Source organism: Amphiura filiformis, chromosome 14 (assembly GCF_039555335.1).
Source record: "Amphiura filiformis chromosome 14, Afil_fr2py, whole genome shotgun sequence".
Taxonomy (NCBI): Eukaryota; Metazoa; Echinodermata; class Ophiuroidea; order Amphilepidida; family Amphiuridae; genus Amphiura; species Amphiura filiformis.
Window position 1 is genome coordinate 21785468 of NC_092641.1, and position 16881 is coordinate 21802348.

General features: G+C 37.4%; 1 protein-coding gene across 1 annotated transcript in view; it reads left to right on the forward strand.

Moving 5' to 3' along the window:
• The window catches only part of LOC140169826 (ABC transporter G family member 20-like), a 43066-nt gene that overhangs the window by 11843 nt on the left and 14342 nt on the right, over nucleotides 1-16881 (forward strand). The window contains exons 5-16 of the mRNA XM_072193127.1: nucleotides 2255-2362; nucleotides 2757-2850; nucleotides 4108-4182; nucleotides 5050-5109; nucleotides 5888-6059; nucleotides 6832-6928; nucleotides 7816-7990; nucleotides 8843-8946; nucleotides 11432-11505; nucleotides 13463-13512; nucleotides 14582-14647; nucleotides 15250-15320. Of these exons, the coding sequence (XP_072049228.1) occupies nucleotides 2255-2362; nucleotides 2757-2850; nucleotides 4108-4182; nucleotides 5050-5109; nucleotides 5888-6059; nucleotides 6832-6928; nucleotides 7816-7990; nucleotides 8843-8946; nucleotides 11432-11505; nucleotides 13463-13512; nucleotides 14582-14647; nucleotides 15250-15320 (1146 nt within the window). The remainder of the gene's footprint in view (nucleotides 1-2254; nucleotides 2363-2756; nucleotides 2851-4107; nucleotides 4183-5049; nucleotides 5110-5887; nucleotides 6060-6831; nucleotides 6929-7815; nucleotides 7991-8842; nucleotides 8947-11431; nucleotides 11506-13462; nucleotides 13513-14581; nucleotides 14648-15249; nucleotides 15321-16881) is intronic.

Genomic DNA, 16881 nt, shown 5'->3' on the forward strand with positions numbered 1-16881 from the left:
AGGGACAGCAAGGTTCGCACAATCGATCTACGTAAAGTTTGTTCCGCTTATATAAGGCGGAAATTGTTCGGCTTTTGTTACTGCACACGTCAATAAAGTCCCAACTCACGCTCACGTAAATTCACATAAGCGTGCGCCAGTCACGCATTACGCAATTTACTTGCAATTACTTATATTTTCTTGGTTATTTATGTCTTTTTGTTTTATTATGTTTCTTACTTTCTTACTTTGCTGTTTCTTTCTTTCTTTTTTTATTTACAACATAAGTCATTTCTCTTAGGATAAAAGGTAGGCCTAAAAGGCTGTTTGGTTTGTCTTTGATACTTCTGAAGTGAGTTTACTGTGCTGCTCTGCCCTCTACCTGGTTGCCTCCTTGGCGAATACAGGCTTCAGCCCTGGTCCTCATTGCATCAATTGTGTTATGTACCATCCTTGTGCGCCGGATACTTCATGCGAATGTATTCAGTAATACGTTTGCGAAGATCTTGGATTTTACCACAAAGGACAAAAATCAAGTGGTGTGAGGTCTGGTGATCGTTCAGGCCACTCCACAGCACGAGCCATCCCACCCACTCTCTTTGCTATCTGTGGACAGAGTGAAAAACGGGTATTTTTATTCAAAAGGGCATATCTTCAAAAGTTGTGAGCCGATTGAAATAATTGTTTTGGTTTATTAAAGCTAACGATTACAGGTTTCTTAACATACCAAAATTTATTTAATCAACTTTTCAGAAATAGGAGAAAAAGAGGGCGCAATGAGGGGCCTCTTTTTTTGGGACACCCTGTATAAACCGAACAAATTTAAGGGAGCACTGAATTGGTCGACTTGCCTCCCCTCCCCAAGATGGTTATAGTATATATGGCATTAGCTTAATAGCTATAGGATAATAGTATGTGTTTGTTTGTTTGTTTTCTTGGTTTCTGGCTTATTGATATCTACTATGTATAGGTCTTTATGTTATGCATCATCTTTGTTATAATAAAAGTCAGAATTAAAGATACTAGTTTGTTCTGACATCACCTGTCAATCAAACTCAGAATCAGTTTGTTTACGACTCACAAGTTATCGTGATGAACAGAAAAACAGCATGCCTTGTATGTATTTAGTTTTGCACCTTCAAACACTCAAACCATTTCTTAAGTGAACATAGGTCTTTATATAGTGATAGGACAGGTCGCAGATTCGATCTACATGCAGGGAATGCTGAATTAGTTGATTTGGATCCCTCACATGACCCCAGGGCACATGCCCTCCCTTGCCCCCTAGCTTTGCCACTGTGTTCCACTTATAAATGTTAAGGTTCATAACATAGTGGGATATAGAATATCATGTAAAGTCTGCACAAAAAGTAACTCAGCTGTTATAAATACCTATAGCTTCAGAACTAATAATTGTTTCCACAATATTTTTTACATAGAAAAAGGACGATTTATTTACGCGCATTTTGATACCCCATTTGTCCAATTTCATTCAATATTAACAACACAGCAGGGTTTTTAAAGAAAATTACCCGAATTTAAAAGTTGCAGTTATTTGTATTGATTTGAAGTCAGCGCGAAGATAATAAATGGAGGGTTTTACGTGTCACAATGCTTGCGTAATAACAATTGATTGCTGTAAACTGCAACCTTTAAATTCAGGTGTTTTTCTTTAAAAGCACTACTGTGTTGTTAATATTGAGCAACATTTGACAAATGGGGTATCAAAATGCGCGTAAATAAATTGTCCGTCTTTCTATGTAGAAATATTGTGGAAACAATTATTAGTTCTGAAGCTATAGGCGTATGTATAACAGATGAGTTACTTTTTGTGCAGACTTTATATGCAGTAGGGCACAGCACCTTTGCTACATGTAGTTGCGATTTGTCTAGATGTTTGTTACTAAGTGAGCAATTACATACATGTACAACTTAACTGGAAATAAAAAATTTTAAAAAATAAGTTTTTGTTTTTGTGATCAATTAGTATGGAAACAAATTGGTTTCCAGATTAGATTTAAAAGTGCATGGCCAGACTAGGTGAAGTACAAAGGTAATAAAGGTTTTAAAGGTAATTGCTTCCAGAAGGCATTATCCCCATATGTTGTGTGAGTTTTATTACACTCAAGCAGACTGCCATGCGATCGTAAGAACATAGAAAATGTATGAGTTTTTAGGAGATTTTGTATGTACAGCGAGTGGGGGTGTTTCATGTCTGCTCTGCTTCATGTCTGCTTTGGATTTATAAAATATGATCGTTTTGTTTAATTTTCAGTGGGGGTCAAATGAGGCGTGTATCATTTGCTTGTGCTTTGCTCCAAAAGCCAGAGCTGCTCATCTTAGATGAACCAACAGTGGGAGTGGATCCAGTACTTAGAATGAAGTAAGTAAACTACAGGCTGTATCAAAATGATTGGTACCCATCAGTTTTGAAAAGTTATTGAAAAACCTGCTTGTTGTAAATGCAGCATGAGATCCTTTTGAAATGACCAGAGTTTGTAATTTTACAACCTTTTATTCGCTGTAGGAGTGATGATGTAATAGAATTAACTACCACAGCAATAGGTGAATACATTTTTTGAATATATCACCCTGCACTACAAGTAGGTTGCGCTCATCACCTGTGTATGTCTACAATAATAGATTGAATACAATACTGCTCTTTTCAAAGATACTAATCGTATAGGTGCGACCTACTAAATATGAAAAATATTGAACGCACATGGCCACACAATGCTATTATGAAATTCTTATTCATTTCACCCCTGTTTCGTTAGGATTTGGGAGTATCTTCTTCAGTTTGCCAATGAAGGAAGCACAACTATTATCCTGACAACTCACTACATTGAAGAGGCTAGGCAGGCCAATATGGTAAGATGTGAACAAATAAAAAGAACCCCTACTTCCAAACAAGGTTAACTTGAATTTGAATGATTTGCAAGTTAGGGGTAGAAGCCCCAAGTTTGGCAGATTTCAACAAAACAGAATTGATGTCGTCTTGGGTTGACTAGTATATACTGCTAGTCACCTGTGTGGGATTGGTAGTGATATCACTGTATGTTTTAGTGTAGCCACCACCCTCTGACTTGGAAATTTACCTGACTGGCGCCCTCTATTTTGCATCACTTGAGAGATCAGCAAAAGTCATAAAATGAAAGTCACACAATTGTTTTGATAAGTTTCGGAGAAGATTTACCTCTTTCTACCGTAAAGATTACGTATTAATTGCATAAAGCTATCTAGTGGATGGATATTATGTTGTGCCAGGAAGGAAATAAATCACTTGTAGTCTGAGATCCAACAAGAACGGATAAGTACTATTGTGTTTCCTAGCTGTCATATCATAAACAAATCTTGCGTGTATTGGGATATGGGTCATTCGAGTCTTGTCAGACCAAATTTGTGATTTCAAGAATAGAACAAAAGGGTTCGCTAATGTGCAGCGATAGACTCAAGAACGAGTCGGAAATTAGACCCTACATTTAGGCTTTGAAAACTTGAAATGTGCGCACGTTTCACAAAATCACATAATATGTGTACATCCATCAAAATAATGCACTTGTCGGCTGCTACATCTGGTGTGAGTATTTCAAATGGAAGTTACCCAATTGTCTATTCTATTTTAAAGTCATATTCCCTCTGTGGAAGACTTCAGCTAAATATTCCACAGGGGTAGTGTGGATTTTTAATGGAATAGCCCACTATCAATCTCAAGGTAACAAGCAGTATAGGTGTGTAAAGTTGTTTTCTTTAAACTTCCGTGGTCCGGGTACGCGCTGGTGAATTGCGATCGCGTAGAAGTGACAAGGTCGCCTACTACGCACCGCGCCGAAAACCAATGGGTCAGCCGGCTTGTTGTCAAGTGCATTGATCAGCCAATCAGCGTGATTGTTTATTGCTTTTGTGTTTACGCTCTTGTACGCGATACGCACAGGCACGACCACGGAAGTTTAAAGAAAACAACTTTACATCCTAAAATCATTGATGCAGATTGAGCCAGAATGCAGCCAGACATCCCTATGGCATTTTACTGCATGTGATTGTCATAAAGTCATTAAAATGCAAGTTATACAGTAGGAGATGATTCTCTTGATCTCATCATTTTTAATGTGACGTATCTGTTTCTAGGTTGGTCTAATGCGTAATGGTAAATTATTATCAGAGTCACCACCACAAGAGCTTATGGACTACCACCAAATGCAGGTAAGAATCAACCAATAAATCAAGCAAGCGAGTAGGCATAATTAGAAGTAAAATAAATATTGGGATTTATAATGTGCAATGTATCATCCACCAAGTGGACCTCTGCAAGGCGCTGTTGTGGAGCATAAGGCTTAAAAAATTTTGTTTGATTGGCGTAACATAGAAAAAAATTAGAGTAGGTCTGTCCGCATTTTTTTCACACACACATTTTAAATGGTAAATTGCGTAGAATGATAAATCCGTTGGAACTTTAAAAAAATTGGAATCAGGATGAAAAATCCATTAAAATGAGTACAAACAAGCACGGTATTAGTTCAGTGGTTCTTGCGATGGCTGTTGATATTTTGAAAACATATCTCAAAATTTCCACTTTTTATGTTGAAGCTTAATATGACTAGCGTGCATCCAGATTTTAGGAAAACTTGGTGGAAAAGCCAAAATGTTACCAGGTCGATAGAAGACATCTGATTGTGGAATTAGTTGAATATAGTCATTAGGTTTGTTGATTAAAATATTTCCATTTTGCTTGATAAATCAAGTGAATTTTTATTCACTACAATATTTTGTCCTTCACATCAGATGACTTCATCAGGTACATATGACTGATAAATATTGTAGTGAGTAAAAATTCACTTGGTTTTGTCAAGCAAAATGGAAATACATGTATTTATTGTTGAATTATCATGAAACTTAGAGGAAATTACCAGTAAAAAGTGGCATAAATTTACAAGGTAATTTCAAGGTCATCAGAAGTCATTCACTTAAAATGTTATTACTGTAAAGAGGAAATGTGCACAATTAATTTTATGTGTCCCAAGTCACACAACAAGAATATGCAAGTAATTTGTATTATTTTCTCTCCTTTAGACCTTAGAAGATGTGTTCCTGAAGTTGTGTATGCAGGACGGCACAGAAGATGACGTAGAGGTAAAACTGGGAAACATAGGCGTAGATCCCGGGGGGATGGAGGGATAAATTCACCCCAATATTTTGCCAGGGAGGATGGTCCATACAATCATCCCCCCCCCAATGTTGACACCTGTATGTGGGTTTCTAAAAAAAAATAACCTCATATTTGCCCATTTTAGCTCCAAAAGTGCAATTTTGTGCACAAATTTATCATGTTTTTGCACCATATTTCATCAGTTTAGTTTGAATATGGCAATATTTTTTGTGCGCTTCGTGCACATTTGTACCATAAACTTATTCTGTTGCCAAAAGGTGCTGGATTCACTACACTTCAAGAAATTGTTTCCAACCCCATCCCCCATGGCAAAAAGAAATCTACACGGTTGCTGGAAAACACATGTATGTTGTTGTTGTGTCATTGTGTAAAGAAACACTTGTTGTTGTCAGTGGCAGCACCACCATTGGCATTGTCGTCATGATTTTTGGCCCCCACACATATGTTATTATCCGGATGGTTGCCTGCCAGGTTGTTAGTTTGGCTGTCTGGCTGGCTCTCAGGGCAGAAGCAAATTCATTAATCCACTGTGCAGCTTGTTACGATGCGTTAGTGCCCTGTCCAGGGTAGAAGGACTTATAATACAAAACCCGACAAGATACACTACTGTTGGTATTGGTGTCAGTGGATAGGAGACTCATAGCTACACATTGGTAATGTGTGTCTTGTGAAAATTGAATATGACCGACTTCAGACTGATTTTGCTTGATCACACCACATATATTCTTGTCTTTTTCAAAGGTCAAAGCAGTGGACACAGCAGAAACGAACCCAATTATACAGCCAGAAATCATGGCAGATCAACAGCATGTTGATGACCCGTCTGGGACGAGGCAGTTACTAACTGGACCAAAATATGAGACATTTGAGACAAAATCTAGAAGTAGCACACAGACATCTTACATCAACCCTGGTGAGTATGTGTCATTGGCCCCTGAACATGTTTAAATCATTACCTCCAATGTAACCGGTTGGCAGTTTTGTTTTACACATGTTCAGGGGCCATCGTCATTTGGCAGGGAAACCTCCTATATGTCATTGGCCCCTGAACATGTTTAAAGCGAAACCTCCTATGTAACCTATTTGCAGTTTTGTTTTAAACATGTTCAGGGGCCATCGTCATTGGGGCAGGAAAAACCTGTGTCATTGGCCCCTGAACATGTTTAAAGTAAAACCTCCAATGTAACCTGTTGGCAGTTTTGTTTTAAACATGTTTAGGGACCATCATCATTGGGCAGGAAAAACCTGTGTCATTGGCCTCTGAACATGTTTAAAGCAAAACCTCCAATGTAACCTGTTGGCAGTTTTGTTTCAAACATGTTCAGGGGTCATCGTCATTTGGCTGGGAAACCTATATGTCATTGGCCCCTGAACATGTTTAAAGCAAAACCTGTGTAACCTGTTGGCAGTTGTTTTAAACATGTTCAGGGCCATCGTCATTGGGCAGGGAAACCTTTGTCATTGGCCCCTGAACATGTTTAAATCAAACCCTCCAATGTAACCTGTTGGCAGTTTTGTTTTAAACATGTTCAGGGCCATCATCATTGGGCAGGAAAACCTGTGTCATTGGCCCCTGAACATGTTAAAAGCAAAACCTGTTGGCAGTTTTGTTTTAAACATTTCGATAGTGTACACAATTTCTATGATTTGTTAATGTTATTTTAATTCCGTTGTTTAATTTGCAGATCCTCCGAAGTTGAAAATCTCTGACATGTTACCCAGTATATACAACATGTGGGCACTGATTCTGAAGGGCATCATCAGAATGGCTAGGAATCCTGGGTAAGTTTCTGGAACCTATACCATTGGGCCATCCCAGTTGAAATCCATACACCCACTATGAAAGACTTGATGTTAATCTCCCACACAAGGGGTGTAAATTTCAAATGGAGTCACCCATTCAGGTAAATACATTTGAAATTTGCACCTCCTGTGTGGAAGATTAAGTTCATGTCTTCCGTAGGGGGTGTATGGATTTAAACTGGAATAGCCCTGTGTGAAAAAATGTAAGAGTAGACCTTGTCAAATGAGTGAGTTGTTAGAAAATCAGATTTATTTCAGGTGAAGTGATGTTTAAAATATGAAGGACAAACTTGTCAAGGACAAGGGTTACCCATTTATCCAAAAAAGATGTAAAAGGGGATTTCACACAAAGGTGGGTCAGAGAGGAGCATCACCTAGCAATGTTTGCACTCAAATATTGAGACAAATACAGCTGACACACAAGAGGAATTGTATGAGTTATATAAAGGAGACATTGATATTAGGTGTGTCATTTGTGATGTGCCCTGGGTAATTTGATTTAATTATTTAACTTTGTTTACAGTTGTGTACATCCATATCAAAATGATACACTTGTCAGTTGATACATGTGTCTCATTTCACATAGTAGCTAGGAATAAATACCAGACTCATCTCAAGTGGAGGTCACTACAAATTATCCCAAGTTACATGGTTAAGGAATGTTCTCTGTATTCCTAAACCATGTGACTTGGGGATGATTTGAAGTGACCTCCACTTGAGATGAGTCTGGTATTTATTCCTAGCTATTATGTAAAAAGAGACACATGTAGCAGCCGGCAAGTGCATCGTTTTGATACAGATGTACACATTTTATCATTATAATTTAAAGCCAAAAGTGAGCTTGATTAACATTTTGTATCTTACAGACAAGTAATCTTCCAGTTTCTGATCCCGGCTATTCAAGTTATCTTATTCTGCTTATGCATCGGTGGAGACCCCAAGAACCTCAAGGTTGCAGTGGTTAACGAAGATACAGGTTTTCTTTTTCAAAAATTCGGTGAACAATTCTTGGCAGATGTTGACCCCAAAGTTATACATCAGGTAAGGCCCATAATATAAATTGTTGTGTCGCCCTTCCAAAAGTTCAAATGGGTAGGTCAAATGGTCAGTTGTTTTTTTAACAATCGGCCATTTTGAAAAGTTGGCATTTGGGGAGTTACATACACATCCAGATACTCATTCACGGTTTACCACCACGGCAGATTACCTTCGCGGCTACACCTAGTGTAACCCGGTAGCTACACCTTAATGGGGTTACTCTGAAGCTACTTCGAAGAAGCTACTTCTTAGCAAATGCATAATTGATACACTATATTAGTGCAACTTTGCAGTTACTCTGTCCCCTGTCCATCTAGGTGACAACTGCGGTGCTACACCAGTGCCACATCCTAGATATGCCATATTGGAGCTACTCTAAAGGTACTCTGAATTACATCTGATAGCTGTCAGCCACGTGCCAACCTTGGAGTAACACTGAAGTCAGCTCCAGTGTACAACCGCAGCCAAATGGGTCATTGACTGGCACCTGTAAACAAATCTCGGAACATGTAATCGGCCGCATACTTACTTATTTGTAGCGACGCATCATTTTTAAAGGGGAGTTTGGTGTTTTTTTTCTGTGGGGAAAAATCTCAGGGTCGACCAATGCTTAGAAGTGCAATCGGCCAATCAGATTATCGGCTTGTTGTTATGATAGTCAGACGATTGAATCAGCCAATAAGAACCCCACTTCCGTGTTTACTCTGTGCATGCTCTTAAAATGCAAACAAATGCCATTCATCTCTTCCAGAGCTAGTATGGTGCAAAAATGTCCACTTATTATGTAGTATCAGCCTCTTTATATTTCATTTACAAAAACTTTCAGTGCAGTGACCTTCTCTTGATTTGATTCAGGTTCCCATTGACAACTTAACAGTAGCACTAGATGATGCAAAGGCTGGCAAATATTGGGGTGCTATGTATCTAGGACCAGACTATTCCAAGGATCTTGTATTCAGGTAGGTCACAATTTGGCTATTTTATTTCTAAACCACTACCTCAATGACCATATCTACTGCTGATATCAGGTAGTTCATCAATGCCCTATATCTACTTCTGATATCAGGTAGTTCATCAACAGGTTGTTCATCAATACCCATATCTACTGCTGATAGCAGGTAGTTCAACAATGCCCCATACATGTATCTACTGTTGATATCAGGTAGTTCATTAATGCCCCATATCTACTGCTGGTATCAGGTAGTTCATCAATGCCCCATATCCACTGTTGATATGAGGTAGTTCATCAAAGCCCCATATCTACTGCTGATATCAGATAGTTCATCAATGCCCCATATCTACTGCTGATATCAGGTAGTTCATCAATTCCCCATATCTAATGCTGATATCAGGTAGTTCATCAATGTCCCATATAAACTGCTGGTATCAGTTAGTTCATCAATGCCCCATATCCACTGTTGATATGAGGTAGTTCATCAAAGCCCCATATCTACTGCTGATATCAGGTAGCTCATCAATGCCCCATATCTACTGCTGATATCAGGTAGATTCACCAATTCCCAGTATCTACTGCTGATATCAGGTAGTTCATCAATGCCCCATATTTACTGCTGATATCAGGTAGTTCATCAATGCCCCAGATCTACTGCTGATATCAGGTAGTTCGTCAATGCCCCATATCTACTGTTGATATCAGGTAGTTCATCAATGTCCCATATATCTACTGCTGATATTGGGTAGTTCATCAGTGTCCCATATATCTACTGATATTGGGTAGTTCATCAATGCCCCATATCTACTGCTGATATCGGGTAGTTCATCAATGCCCCATATCTACCGCTGATATCAGGTAGTTCATCAATGCCACATATCTGCTGATATTGGGTAGTTCATCAATGCCCCATATCTACTGCTGATATCAGGTAGTTCATCAATGTCTCATATTTACTGCTGATATCAGGTAGTTCATCAATGCCCCATATCTACTGCTGATATCAGGTAGTTCCTCAATGCCCCATATCTACTGTTGATATCAGGTAGTTCATCAATGTCCCATATATCTACTGCTGATATTGGGTAGTTCATCAATGCCCCATATCTACTGCTGATATCAGGTAGTTCGTCAATGCCCCATATCTACTGTTGATATCAGGTAGTTCATCAATGTCCCATATATCTACTGCTGATATTGGGTAGTTCATCAATGCCCCATATCTACTGCTGATATCAGGTAGTTCGTCAATGCCCCATATCTACTGTTGATATCAGGTAGTTCATCAATGTCCCATATATCTACTGCTGATATTGGGTAGTTCATCAATGCCCCATATCTACTGCTGATATCGGGTAGTTCATCAGTGTCCCATATATCTAATGATATTGGGTTGTTCATCAATGCCCCATATCTACTGCTGATATCGGGTAGTTCATCAATGCCCCATATCTACCGCTGATATCAGGTAGTTCATCAATGTCCCATATATCTACTGCTGATATTGGGTAGTTCATCAATGCCCCATATCTACTGCTGATATCAGGTAGTTCCTCAATGCCCCATATCTACTGTTGATATCAGGTAGTTCATCAATGTCCCATATATCTACTGCTGATATTGGGTAGTTCATCAATGCCCCATATCTACTGCTGATATCAGGTAGTTCGTCAATGCCCCATATCTACTGTTGATATCAGGTAGTTCATCAATGTCCCATATATCTACTGCTGATATTGGGTAGTTCATCAATGCCCCATATCTACTGCTGATATCGGGTAGTTCATCAGTGTCCCATATATCTAATGATATTGGGTTGTTCATCAATGCCCCATATCTACTGCTGATATCGGGTAGTTCATCAATGCCCCATATCTACCGCTGATATCAGGTAGTTCATCAATGACACATATCTGCTGATATTGGGTAGTTCATCAATGCCCCATATCTACTGCTGATATCAGGTAGTTCATCAATGCCCCATATCTACTGCTGATATCAGGTAGTTAGTCAGTGACCATATCTACTGCTGATATCAGGTAGTTCATCAATGCCCCATATCTACTGCTGATATCAGGTAGTTTGTCAATGACCATATCTACTGCTGATATCGGGTAATTCATCAATGCCCCATATCTACTGCTGATATCAGGTAGTTAGTGACCATATGTACTGCTAATATGAAGTAGTTCATCAATACCCCATATCTACTGCTGATATCAGGTAGTTCATCAATGCCCCATACCTACTGCTGATATCAGGTAGTTCATCAATGCCCCATATCTACTGTTAATATTAAGTAATTCATTAATGCCTCACATCTACTGCCCCATATTTCTTGCAGATATCAGGTAGTTCAATACCACATTATATACTGCTGATATCAGGTAGTTTATCAATGCCCTACTTCTACTGCTGAAGAGTTTTGTTCTAGTTTGATTTTGCCTAAATAGCAATGAAGATAGTATTTTTGTCTACAATTTTTTTTACAGATTTGCGCAGACTACAAATGTCACAAATGACACCATTGAGGGCAGTAGTGTTCATCTATACCTTGATATGTCAAGTAAGTTTATTTGTATTTGTGACATTATTAGTTACCCCCTGTTTGTTCATGAAATACTGGTAACCCGGCCGTAGATATTTTCCCGTATTTTGTGAGAACAAATGGGGTGATTACGATTTTAACCTTCAGTGAACATGAATTCTATTATCTTCCAACTTGTTTGTAAAATTAATTTAGTTTGATAATCTTACTGACACAATGATTTTAATCCCTTACTCCGAAAATGTGTGGTCACAATCTAGTCAGATTTAATACAAATATCACTGCCATCTTTAATACTTGTACGAAAAAACTTCCATATGAGGAGCAAATCACTGAACTGAAATTGATCCAAAAATTAGGATGTTAAATGCTACCCTCAAGGATTCTTGCAACTCGTACTTGGGTGTATAGTGGTAGCAGTCTGTGATTACTTACCAAAGATGTTTTACTTTAGTAAAACCTAGATAAGCTGATGCCTATACTGATGCACGGCAGTGAACGTAACCGTTACGGCTGAAATCCAGAAATGACATCATTTGTTCTGGTGCTGCCACTTCCGGGTAACGCGGGAGAAGAACATGCCTTTTGCAAACAAAATGGCCGACTCGTCCCGGCCCCTTTCCAGCGAAAATACAGCTTATTTAGCCAATGTGAACATGGGTCATCGCCAGAAATATTTTCCTATGCATATTGGACTAACACCTCAGCTATATGGTATTTCACGATATAACAGTAATTAAAAGAAAACTGCAAACGTTCGTTTGTCGGATGTTTGACTAAGTGACCAGCTCTAATGACGCCACTATGTAAACAACATAGAGGTATAAATAATTAATTAGGTAATACCAAATATGGAGGTATCCAAAAGTATGCTAATTAGAACAGGTTAGAAGGAACGACGAATCAGAATACGATCCTGGTATCCAGTTCTATGCAAATGAGTTGAAGGAGGTTACGTGAACATGTAAAGTTATGCGACTCTTGTGTATACCGACCTCTGTGATTACTTACAGGGAGAGATTGGAATTTCATCTTTCCCACAGAAAGATCAGACTTTCCCCTGGGCCATCCAATGTGCCACAAATAGTAGGACTACATCATGGTATCAACTGGTCAATTCTAGTTGCTGTTTCTAGCTTCCGCTTTAAATGTAATTGGGCAATATTGATCGATGTGGAATTATTGTGACCACTCAAACATGGCAATTCCTTGGCATTGCGTACAGTGATATTGGGCTATTCCATTTAAAATCCACACTACCTCTGTGAAAGATTTTGGAAATATCTTCCACAGGGGGAGTATGGATTTCAAATGGAATGGAATACATTAGCAGCTCCATTTGAAACTTGCCCCCCCCCCCCTCTCTGTGGAAGATTCAGGTTGAGTCGCAATTGCATTTGTAGCCAACAGGGGAACCTCACAGGGTTGCATCAAACCTCTTGAATTGGGGATTCAATCATGTTTCACCCGTTGTTCATCACCGATTAACAACAATGTGTCTGCGTCGTCTGCGTGGTTTACTTCACGAGGGCAGCTTCAGCTGCCGGAAGTTAATCGGTGATGGACAACGGTGAAACATGATTGAATCCCTTTCAACAACGAAAACAAGCTAAATATCGCCTAATTCTCATGATGCCTCCATTTGGAATATCCGTTTGTTATTGCCACTCAACCTTAACATCGGTGATTTCTTACGTTGATAGGCTATCAGCAATTAAACAAAAGAATGAAGCGGTAATGTTTAGCTGCTACTTAAATAACATTAAAAAAGTGTTTGACGCATAAGTTCCAGTTTGCTCACGGGTAACGCATAGGCGTAACCCTGCGTTCGCGTATAAGCTACTGGACAAGTATGGATTCATCACGGATTAACAATGCTTGACTCCTGTACAAAAGAAAAGGAAGAGTTGTTGAATCTACAATGTTCCCTGGCTACAATTTTAATTTTACTGTTATTGTCTTTGTCTCCCAACAGATGCACAGATTTCATTGGTTATTCAACAGCAGGTACTAGAAGCTTTTGAGGTAAGAGCAAAGAGAATCAACTCAAAATTGCCCATGCGTAATGATATGTTAAAGGGATTACAGATCTTAACAAATCTAAATATTTTGTTATTTCGATATAGCATCAAAGGATATGAGCTTAAACAACAATGAAAAGTCAATCAGCGAAAACATGATTTCAGCGCAATGCATCATGGGACTGTTTATGTACTAAATTGCCCCTTTAAATCCGCCATATTGGTTTGCCATGAATGGAGACCAAATTGTGTACCATGGACATTTAATGGCAAAAGGCAAATACCGTAAAACCTTGTCTACAAGCATATAGAATGCTTTTGATGAAAGCTAAATTAATCCGTTCGCCATTCATCGACGAAATGATAACATTATGTAGTTTGAGCAAATAATATTACCGATACAATCATATTATACAAATAAGTACTTTTATAAGACCAATCTATTGTACTAGCATATTTATGGCTGTTTTCAAAAGCTTTCATCAAAAACACTTGTAGACAAGGTTTTGCGGTATTGAATGACAATTTGCATCTTTAAGCTTGAAAGTTAAAGAGGTTTGCTTGCATAGCACCAAGTGTGTTTTATCAGTGACAAAAACATATGGCCCTGTTGATTGGTAAAATGTCATTAAATTGTGTATAATTTCGTCAGTCGTAACACATAGTGGTGTATGTGACGGACAAAATATGTTTCCAAGAAAAACATGTTTGAAGAATATGTTACTAATTACAGTCAGATTCCATTTGAAATTGCAGTTTAGGTTCAAACTATTGAACTATCTTATTAAAAAGGCATAACCATTATAGGATATAGCTTGCTCTAAACTTATTCATCACTATGTGAAACGGAAGATTTTGAAAAAAATCACTCTCTGCCACTATGTGTTGCGACTGACAATTTGTGTAACGTCCCAGTTAATCGACGAAAATCAGGAATTAATATATGTTTGCTAGTCTTAAACAGTGACCCCGTTTGGGGTCACATAGGGGTTTTCGCTTACTTTGATACCATCCACGCTAGAAATATTTTTCTTGATCATGTATCTGTAAATTTTATGTGCTTTTTTTTGTAGACTTTCATAGACGAAGTCTTGACGAAGTTAAAAATGAATCCACTGATAGCATCAATACCTGTTATTGTAAGTAGCACCTATACTTCTTGCACCCTCCCTCATTCAGTGTCGTGGCCTGGCGGGTACTTGAATTACATTTTGATTTTGACTTTTTGTAAAAAACTACCACATTTTTGCAGTTTTTGGACAATTTTTTTTAAAAACATGGACCCATGTTTAAACTTACCTACCCCCTATGTGTAGGAATTTATTGTCAAATACAGACACATTTGGGCAGCACATCCAGATATCCTTGAGCATGGAATTACCCCAGGTGATATGGCTGAAAAACTGTAATTATCATCTTAAGACTTCACTCCCAGAATCTGGGACACTGATTGTTTAAATCCCATTTAAATTATTGCAATTTTTGTAAAATTAGCTAGGCTGAAAAAGTAATTAAAACATTAGTAACACAATCATGCATAATAACACCAAAACATGTGTTGGTTTCAAGTGAAATTGTTTTTTTGGTTTTAGTGAATATAATCAGAAAATTACTAATTTACTATGAGTTAAAACAGATAAACCACAACATTTGGTTACCATGATTTTTATCTTGGGATGAACACATGATTATCAAAAAAAAAAACCTCAAAATTCTCCTGATGTTGATTTCTTATCTGCAGATAGAAGACCCAATCTATGGCAGTGCAAATGATGACTTAACAAACTTTATGGCTCCAGGTGTTATACTCAGGTTGGTGTATAGTGTACAAATTAATATACCGTATACTGCTGAAGATAACTGCAATTTGACAAGTATATTCCCTTAAGGGGGAATAATACCCTGATTTTCATCAGTACCCCTCTTCTTTTTTTTCTTGCAAATTTATAAAGTACATAAATATATTCATCACCTCATGTCCTGAACTTATAAAATATATCTACATAAAAAGTGCTTTTAAGGGATCTAAAATGAGCGTTTATTGTGTTTCGACAGTATTTTTTTTTAGTGGGACATGAGAGCACCTCAGACCTATCGAATTGCATTCTGAATACTGAAGCATGTCTTTCTGATATCAAATAATTTTCATTTTTGAAAATCACAATATAATACAAATTTTATGACAAATTATAAAAATTTGATATTTTTCCAATTTTGATATATAACAGTCCTCGAAGTAAATTATATAAATCTAATGATATATTCTTAAAGTGTATGTAGCAGGGAGGAAAAGCCGACGGTCAATTGAAAATTTTGACCTTTCATATTGAAGATATGCATTTTTTCCCAAAAAGACCTAATTTTTTTTTGGTGTTTTGGGGAAAAAAATCCATATCTTCAATACGAAAGGTCAAAATTTTCAATTGATCGTCGGCTTTTCATCCCACCTACATACACTTTAAGTATAAATCATCAGATTTATAAAGTTTACTTCAAGTACTGTTAAATATCAAAAATATCAATTTTAATGATTTGCCATAAAATGTGTATTAAATTGCGAATTTCAAAAATCAAAATTATTTGACATCAGAATGACATTCTTCGTATTCAGAATGCAATTCGATATGTCTGATGTGCTCTAATGTCCCAAAATAAATACTGTCCAAACGTTCATACCCCAGCCCTTAAACCCATTTTGGTAAATCATTTTAGCCCTATATATTTTTTGTTTACTGTATCCTAGTAACTCAGATATGTGTTTCATAACAAACCATAATTTATTCCATTCAACATGTTCAAGTAGGGTACATGAATAGAATACATTAAATCCTTCATTATACTCTCTATAGAAAATCCAGTGGTGCATGCAAAATAACAGTTAATATTAACACTGAATAAATTAAATAAATGGATGCATAGTCATTAGTCAATTTAATACTATAATGTGTTGTTAGGAGAAGAAAAGGCTATTAGGTCACCGTATGCATGTCAGGTTATAGGTCAATTGGTTCAGGTCAAATTTAAGCATCAATTTTGAATACACATGTATAATTTTGATATTCTGTCTTTAACTGGATACAAATGTATATATCAAGAAGTGCAATGTGGATATACTAATATACCTTGATGTAAATGGTGAGTACAATTTAGAATGCCTAGTTGAGATGGATTTCATAAATAAATATAAAATAGTTACCAAAATCACAAAAGTTAAGCTTATGGAAAACTACCCAATATGGTGGTATAGGTGACAAGAAATACAATTTTTTCAACATTGCTGTAGTATGGTTGTGGTAACCTGTTACCTATGGCTTAATTAAGTTTCTGTGAAATAATGTCGCAAGTTAAAAATACAAAATATAGCTCAACATTG